General features: G+C 50.1%; 1 protein-coding gene across 1 annotated transcript; it reads right to left on the bottom strand.

Annotated features, from left to right (window-relative positions):
• Window positions 1–723: 723 nt before the first annotated feature.
• EAH_00032840 (hypothetical protein) lies at window positions 724–5,093 on the bottom strand (the record flags this gene model as incomplete). Its single annotated transcript, XM_013395947.1, has 2 exons — window positions 724–3,636; window positions 4,773–5,093. The coding sequence occupies 2 exons, from the start codon at window positions 5,091–5,093 to the stop codon at window positions 724–726; spliced, it is 3,234 nt and encodes a 1,077-aa protein (XP_013251401.1).
• Between the last annotated feature and the right edge of the window lie 3,985 nt (window positions 5,094–9,078).

Here is a 9,078-nt window from a genome sequence, read left to right as displayed (position 1 = left end):
ATATATATATATATATATATATATATACAGCGACAAAAGCCGCAGCAAAAGCGGCAGCAAAAGCAACAACAGCAGCATATTCAGCAGCAACTGTAACTGCTGCAGCACCAGCAACAGCATCAGCAACAGAAGCATCAGCAGCAGCAGCAGCAGGCAGATGCTGCTGCTCCCACTTGCCTGGGTGTCCCATCAGCTGCTGCTGCGGTGGCTGCATGCGTTGCTGCTGGCGATAGTTGTACTGCTGCGGGGCCCAGGGGCTGCCTCGCCCTCGGCTGCTGCTGCTGCTGCTGTTAGAGACATTTGCTGCATCTCCTGGAAATCGCCTCCTGTTGAAGTTGCTGCCGCCACCAATGGCCTGATGCTGCTGCTGCTGTTGCTGCTGCTGCTGCTGCCGCGGATTCGCAGGAGCAGGAAGGGGCCGTAAGAGGAAGCTGCTGCTGAAGTTGTTGTTGCTGCTGCTGTTGCTGGGGGTCGCCTGCTGCTGCGCGTTGCCTCTCCTCATAATACTACTTCCAGTGCTGCGGCAGCAGAGCACCATCAGCAGCATCAGCAGCAAGGGGAGCACATGCAGCAGCAACAGCAGCAGCAACAGCAACAGCAACGGCAGCAGCAATACATACACAGCAAAGCCAGCAGCAACACCTAAACGGCTATCTGCAAGGTCCGTGCAAAATGGCAGCCCCACAATCACAGCAGCAGCAGCAGCAGCAGCAGCAGCAGCTCTCACGCAGCAGTAGAGTTTCTCCTCCCCCTCATTGCAGCAGCTTTTCCTAAAGGAGGCCAATGCACTTCTGCTTCTCCTGCCTCCGCTGGTGTTGTTGCAGCTGCTGGCGGTGCTGCTGCTGCACTAGGAGCAGCAGCAGCACGAGCAGGAGCAGCAGCAGCACGAGCAGAAGCAGCAGCAGGAGCAGCAGCAGCAGAACTCGCAGCAGGCCCCATTTCCTTAGACGGATTTTTCCTGGGGCCTCCTTCACGGGAGCGGTGGGGTGTATGGCCAGCAGTGTCAGCTGCACCTGATGCTGCTGCTGCTGCACTTGCTGCTGCTGGTGCCGCTGCACCTGCTGCTGCTGGTGCTGCAGGTGCAGCTGCAGCAGAATCTTCAGCAGCATTGGCTGCATGTGAAGCTGCTCCTGCCTCTGGGGGGCCTCTATGATGAGGGTCGCCTTCACGTGCCTTCTGAGAATGAGGCCACGCCTGCTGCTGCTGCTGCTGCTGCTGCTTTTGGGACTTCTGCTGCTTTTGGTGTTGCGCCTGCTGCTGCTTCTGGTGTTGCAGCTGCTGTTGCTGCGGTTGCTGCTGCTTCTGCTGCTGCGGCTGGTGCTGCTTCTGCTGTTGCGGCTGCTGCTGTTGAGGCTGCTGCTGCCTCTGCTGTGGTTGCTGCTGCTGCTGCTGTTGCTGTTGATGCGGCTGCTGTTGTTTCGACTGCTGCTGCTGCTGTGGTTGCTGCTGCTGCTGCTGTTGCGGCAGTTGCGGCTGCTGCTGCTTTTGCTGCTCTTGCTCTTGCTGCTGCTGCTGTTCTTGCTCTTGCTGCTGCTGCTGCTGCTGCCTACCTCTCCGGCGGCTTCTTCTGCGTTTTTCTTCTGTGGGCGTCTTTGGCTCCTGCTGTCCTGCACAATTTGAATCAGCAGCAGCAGGTGTAGCTGCTGCTGCTGCTTCTGCTGCTGCCGCAGATTTGTGCGTTGCTGCAGCAAGCGGTGCTGCTGCTGGGGGCAATGGGGTTGGTGCTGCCGCTGCAGTTTCTGCTGGCAGCAGCGGCGTGGCTGCAGCAGGCGAAGCGGGAGCTGCTGCTGCTGTTGCTGCTGCAGTGGAGGAGTCCTCGTCTGTGTGCGTGTACGCAGCAGCAGCAGCAGCAGCAGCACCTGCTGCTGCTGCTGCTGCTGCTCGTCCTCTCCTTGCTGCTGCTTCTTCTGCAGCAACTGCTGCCGTCTCAGCAACTGCTGATGCTGCGTCTGCTGCTGCTCCCGATACAGCCATGGGAGGGGGGAGCCCAGCAGCAACAGCAGCAGCAGCAGCAGCAACATCAGCTAATGCAGCAACCTCTCGTGCGCTCATCTCCACCAAATACCGTCTTCCTGAACCACTCTCTGCTGCTGCTGCTGCTGCTTCTGCTTCTGCCGCTGCTGCTGCTGCTGATGCTGCTGATTTTGGTGTCGTTGCTGCTGCGGGATGTATTGCCTTCTCACCAGACTCAGGCAGGTGCTGCTGCTGCCGCTGCTGCTGCTGCTGCTGCCGCTTCTGCCGCTGCTGTTGCTGTTGCTGCTGCTGCTGCTGATGGGGCTGTCGTTGTTGCTGTTGTTGGTCTTGCTGCGGTTGTTGCTGCTGTTGCTGCTCTCCAGGGCGTGGGGATGTGCCTCCTGTCTTTTTCTGCTGCTGCCTTCCTCGCTGTTGCGGCTGCTTTTGTTTCTGCTGTTGCTGTTGCTGCTGCTGCTGCAGGTTGTGCTGCTGCTGCTGCTGCTGCAGCGCCGCCCGCTCTGCGCCTGTGCATTCTGCGAACTCATCCCTGTTTGAAGCCTCGCGACCCTGCTGCAGCTCAGCTTGTGCTGCTGCTGGTGCGTCTGCTGCTGCTGCTGCTTCTGCTGCTGTTGCTGCTTCTGCTGCTGCTGCTGCTTGGGGAGTTGCTGACTTTGCAGCAGCTTCCCTCACTTTGTTGCGTCTTGCTGCCGGTGCTGCTTCTGGAATGACACTAGTTGCTGCTGTTGCTGCTGCTGCAGCTGCTGCTGCAGCTGCTGCTGCTCCCGTAGGTTTTGCTCCTGATCGGCACCGATCAGCCGCTTGTGGGTGGTGCTCCTTCTGCTGCAACAGTTCTTGCTGCTGCTGCTGCTGCTGCTGCTGCTGCTGCTGCTGCTGCTGAGTCTCAGAGTTATCCTGAGCGGCGGTCTTGCTCTGTTGCTTCTGCTTTCTTTGCCGGAGGCCCCCCTGCTGCAGCTGCTGCTGCTGCTGGTTGTCAGCACCGGCGTCTGTGGTATCAGCATCCGTGTGTTGCTGCTGTTTCTGCTGCTGCTGGTGCTGCTGGGGTTTGCGTGCTGTGGGTGCTGCTGCTGCTGCTGCTGTTCTTTTTGCAGCAGCGACTGCAGCAGCAGCTGCTGCTCGTGCTGCTGCTGCTTCTGCTTCCTCAAAAGAAGCAACTGCAGCAGCAGCAGCACGTTTCGAACCTCCACAAGACACAGATCTTGCTGCAGCTTCTCTTTCTAGCTGCGGCGAAGGTGTGTCTGTTGCTGCAGTTGCAGCACCAGCAGCATCAGCAACAGCACCCGAAGCAGCAGCACCAAGCCAAGCCTGGGCTGCCTGTCTGGCAGTCTCCCACAGAGACCCCAGAGAGCTGCTGCTGCTGCAGCTGTTGTTGCTGTTGCTGCTGCTGCTGCTGCTGTTGCTGCGCACGCTGCTGGTGCTGCTGCCGGTGCTGCTGCCGTTAGAGATAACTGCAGCGAGAAGCCGTTGCCCTTGTTCTTGCCTTGCTGCAGTGCTGCTCCGGCGCGCACCGACCTGCTGCTGCTGCTGCTGGTGCTGGTGCTGCTGCTGCTGCTGATGCTGCTGCTGCTGCTTCTGCTGCTGCTGCTGCTGCCGCTGCTGACGGCGCTGCTGCCTCTTTACCCCCACAGTTGGTTGAGGTGTAATAGGAGACACAAGAGGAGACTCCTGAAGACAAACATATCAGTGCTGCTGCCGCTGTTGCTGCTGCTGCTACTGCTGCTACTGCTGCTGCTGCTACTGCTGCTGCCGTTATTGCTGCTGCTACTGCTGCTGCTACCGGTGTTGCTTCTGCTGCTGCTCTGCCAGGACTTTTGCTACTGCTGCTGCTTCTAGTGCTACTTCTACTGCTACTGTTGCTGCTGCTGCTGCTTCGGCAGTTGCTGCTGCTTCTGAATTGAGTAAAGGAGACAGAGACAAAAGGAGACAGCGCATTAGAGAAGAAGAAAATGAATAAAAGGGAGACAAAGAGAGAGAGAAGAACAAAAATAAAAAAGAAATGAGGTAAATAATTAAAATGATAGTAAAAGAGATAAAAGGAGACAGAAATAGATAAAAGGAGACAAAAAAGCAAAGAAAGAAAACGAAGAGACAGGAGGAGGAGACAGTCAAGCACAGAGGCAAAGGAGACAGAAGAAAACAATTAAATATAAATAAACTGAGAAAAAGAAACAGATTAATTTTAAATAGATATAAATAAAGAAGAAGACAGCAATTAAATAAATATAAATAAAGAAGAAGACAGCAATTAAATAAATATAAATAAAGAACAAGACAGCATCTAAGTAGCCACAGACAGAGAAGAACAACAATTCATACAAACAGAAACAAATGAAAAAGAAGAGAGTATATAAACAGAGACAAAGATAAAAAAGAATAAAAAAAGAAAGAAAAAGAAAAAGAAGATGAAAATGAAAAAGAAAAAGAAAGCGAAATGAAAAAGAAAAAGGAGATGAAAAAGGAGGAGAAGAAAGAAAAAGAAAGAAGAAGAAAGAAGAAAGAAGAAGAAAAAGAAAGATGAAGAAGATGAAGAAGAAGATGATGAAGAAGATGATGAAGAAGATGATGAAGAAGATGATGAAGAAGATGATGAAGAAGGTAAAGATGTTGAAGAAGAAGAAGAAAAAGAAGAAGAAGAAGAAGAACAAGAAGAAGAAGAAGAATAAGACGAAGAAGAAGAAGAAGAGATCCTAACAGCAATGGCTTACAGGGAACCCTAAGAGTCTCTTGCTTGCAGCAGCAGCAGCAGCAGCAGCAGCAGCAAGAGTAAAGCAGCACTCGCGTACAAACCGCAGCAACCATACAAACAAATCTGCAACAGGCTGAGACACAACGGTGACAATCCCCATCAAGGCCCTCATAGAAGGCCCAGGGCCCCTGCGGCTTAAACGACGCTGCAGCTCCCGCTGCTGCTGCTGCTGCTGCTGCTGATGATGCAGCAGTTGCTGCTGCTGCTGCTGCTCCCGCTGCTGCAACTGCTGCTGCTGCTGTTGCTGCAACACAGATTGCTGTACAGTCAGCCGAGGTGCCGCCACACCATCTTCGTCAGTAGATGCAGTACCAGCAGCAGCAGCAGCAGCAGCTGCTGCTGCTGCTGCTGCTGCACGGTCGCTGGAGGGAGGCATTCTAGGGACAGCGGCGCACTACAAAGAAGCTGTCAAGAGCACAAAGACCTAATAAGACTGCAGGAAGCGCATTGCTGCTGCTACTGCTGCTGCTGCTGCTGATGCTGGTGCTGCTGCTGCTGCAGCAAAGGAAGAAGCCAAAGCAAAGAGGGCTGCAAGACACAGCGTTTGCTGCAGTGTGGGATGAAGCCTGTCTGAGGTGTACGTACAGCTCAAGATATAACACCCCTGACACGGAAAGCGGTGACCCCGAGTGACCCTGGGCAGTTCCTGCTGCTGCTGCTGCTGCTGCTGCTGCTGCTGCTGCTGCCGCAGCTGCTGCTGCTGAAGAGTCTGGTGCCCGCAGCAACACAAGAGGGATCTCACGAGACTTCTGCTCCCTCTATTGACAACAAAACAAAAAAGAATTTGAATTTCAGCCAATTTTGGCTTTATGCTGCAGCTGCTGCTGCAGCAGCTGCAGCAGCAGCAGCAGCAGCAGGGCCGTCGTCGCTCAGAGAGCGCTGCAGCGGTAGCAGTAGACCAGACCAGTGTTCACTCTTCTGTCTGTGGGGTGTCTTCGTGTTTTTTACGTTTAATTTATTGTTATTAATTCATTTAAATAATAAATTAACGACAATTTACCTCAAACAAAAAAGCAATAGTGAAGGTTCAGACCCTCTTGCTGCTGTACCAGCAGCAGCAGCAGCAGCAGCAGTACTAGTAGCAGCGGCAGCAGCAGCAGCACTGCCCCCTCCCCCGACACTGCAGCAGCAGGTGTGCTGTTTGTTTATGCTTTTTCTTCAAAATTTATATTTTATAAATAATAATTATATTATAAAAAGAGACAAATACTCGTTGCGTTCATTTAACTCTACCCGCAGCAGCAGCAGCAAACAGCAGCACGCCGCAGACAACTCCGTCTGCTGCTTCTTTATTACTCCTATACTCTTATTGTTGCAACGTCAACATTACACACATCAATCTGTTTGCTGCTGCTGCTGCTGCTGCTGCTTCAGCAGCTGTTACTGCTGCTGCTGGAACAGCTGCTGCCGCAGCTACTGTTGCTGCACTTGCAGCAACTATTGTTGCTGCTACTGTTGCAGCTATTGTTGCTGCTGCTGCTGCAGCTATTGTTTCTGCTGCTGCAGCAGCTTTTGTTGCTGCTGCTGCGGCGGCAGCTTGTACTGCGCAGCAGGCACGGGCGACGGGAAGCCATGGGGTGCTGCAGTCTTCCTATAAATAGTTAACACCCATCAGGAGCTGCTGCTGCTGCTGCTGCTGCTGCTGCTGCAGATACACCTGCAGCAGTCGCTGCTATTGCTATTGCCGATGCGGGTGCTGCCGCTGGCGCTGCTGCAGATGCTGCTACAGATGCAGCTGGTGCTGTAGATGCAGTCGCATCTGCTGCTGCTGTTGCTGCTGCAGTACCTGCTGCTGCTTCTGAGAGGCAGCAATATGCTGCTCGGAGTATGAGAAGAAGCAACTGCAGCAGCGTGAGGAAACACCCAACAAACGCCCTACTGCAACAGCAACAAACAACAGGCTGCCAGGACAGCTAGTCATAGCCATTTGATTTGCTGCCTTGGGCCTGCTGCTGCTGCTGCTGCTGCTGCTGCTAAGGTCACCTAGGGCGATCTGCCCGCTGAGTGTTGGCGGGTTGATTAGAGGAGGTCCGGCAGGAAGCAAAGATGAATAATATTCGACTAGAAGGGGAAATTAGCGTCTTCATATTCTGAGGTGTATAGGCACCTCTTGAGGTGTACAGGCAGCTCAGGTGTTCAGGCAGCTCGAAGCGGTCACCTCAGCGTCTGCCTCCGCGTCTGCGCGTCCTGCGGGTAAAATGAGGGAAAAAGGGTTAAAATAGTTGTAAATTGAATAAAAAATAAGAATATTTATTTTTTTTAAATTAATATTATTGTTTTAAACTCACAAATGACGAGCAGTGCTGTCTTCTGTGTCTGCCTTCGTCCTTGCGGTGGTCCTTCCTGCGTCTCGGAACCCTGTAACAGCCTCGGCTGTACCTGAGGGAAATTGAACGCAAAAAAGATACATTTATGCCTTATTTACTCTTTTAACATAATAAAACAATTAAAAATACCGAAAAAACCGATAAAACATCCCTCATACACCCGGATCCACGCATAAGCAGCAGCAGCAGCAGCAGCAGCAGCAGCAGCAGCAGTCACCGCTAGCTGCTGCAAGGCACCGGCCGCTGCCGACTGACCTGGAGCCACAGCGCCTTGAGCGCCTCCTCTAAGACATTCTTTTCTGCGTTTTAACATCTTCTTATAGCCGCTTCTGTTGTACATACACCGCAACATAAGAGGCATCGCCCAGGAGCAAATAAGAAACGACTAACAACAACAAACCCAAGGAGGCCCTCCCCTCCCTTCTTGTCTCTGTCTAATCTCTCTGCTGCTGCTCTTCAACAACCAACAGCTACAGCAGCAGCAGCAGCAGCAGCAACGGTTCCTTCTGGTTATATAGGTGTATGCTGTTACGTTTTTTCTCTCGTTTTACTCTCTACTAAATGCATCTCTGTCTATTTTAATGCTCTACTTCTTTTCATTTATTCTGCTAGTGTTGTCTCTAATCGAAGAGAAAGAGAAAAAAAACAAAAAATAAACAAAGTGCAGCAAAACAAACACAAGACAGCAGCAACAGAGGCACCGCACAGCAGCAAAAGAGACACAAGACAGCAGCAAAAGAGACACAAGACAGCAGCAGGTGAGTCAACCACGAGAAGCAGCAGCAGCAGCTAGAAAGCAAATATAAATAGAAGAAATAGAGTAGCAAGAGTAACATAAAGAAAGAAACAAGCAACAGCAGCAGAAGCAGCAGTAGAAAAGAAGACCGAGCACCAGCTGCAACAGCAACAGAAGCAGCAGCAGCAGCAGCAAATTTGTGAAAAGCACGGTAAGTAGCAGCACTAAAGTAGCAGCAACAGCAGCAGCAAAGCAGCAACAACTGCAGCACAGAAGAAAAGCAACAAGAAGAAAGATACCAACGTAAGAAAGAAGATAAAAGAGAAAAAGAACAATCTTCATCAACAACAAAACACAAAGACAGCATCATTTTGAACTCCTCAACAAAGAGAAACAAAAACAAACAAAACACTCAAAAGCAGCAAGAAGAATTACAGCAGACAAAACAAACAAAGCAAAGAAAGAAATATAAGACAAATAATTATTATACACACAACAGGTGCGACAAAATAATAATCATATAAATAATAAACAAACAAACAAACACTCAGAAACAAATAAAACGCAGCAGCAGCAGCAGCATTAGTATTAGCATCAGCACTAGCAGCAGCAGCAGCAGCACTTGTGTATTTGTCCTTTTCTATTCATATTTTTTATATATCTGCATTTAAACTGTCTCTTCTCTGATGATCTCCTTAATATTTATTTTATTTAATTTTATTTATTTTATTTTCTGCTTTACTTCTTTATGTCTTCTACATGCATATATAATATATATAATATCTAATATATATAATATATATAATATATACATCTATGTATATTGCATACACTATATTTAATATTTACATAAAAATGACTCCTCTATGACAATAATAATTAGTTAATTCTATTTGCATATATTTATATACTTATTTATATACATATATATATTTATTTATATATTATTTATTTATTTATTTATTTATTTATTTATTTTATTTTTGTTTTTACCTCTCATGTTTAGGCCGCCACCTCTCTGGGTCGGGTGCATGCATCTTTGATTTGTCTTCGCTGCATCCTTTAGGAAGTCTCTTCTTCTTTCTTTTTTTCTTTGCTGCTGCTGTTGCTGCTGCTGCTGGCGCATCACCACCAGCAGCACCAGGTCCAGCAGCAGCAGCAGCAGCACCAGCAGGAGTGCTGTCATTTTTCTTTCTTCTGCTGCGCCCTGAAGAAGGAAGACTCCAGCTCTCTACATCTTCGCTGTCTATTAGAGTTAATTCATTAGGCAGCTGCAGCATTAAACGTTGTACATACAC

This window comes from Eimeria acervulina, genomic scaffold, assembly GCF_000499425.1.
Source record: "Eimeria acervulina Houghton genomic scaffold, Eah_scaff321, whole genome shotgun sequence".
NCBI lineage: Eukaryota > Apicomplexa > Conoidasida > Eucoccidiorida > Eimeriidae > Eimeria > Eimeria acervulina.
The sequence above is the reverse complement of the archived record's forward strand: the minus strand, read 5'-3'. Positions and strand labels throughout refer to the sequence as shown.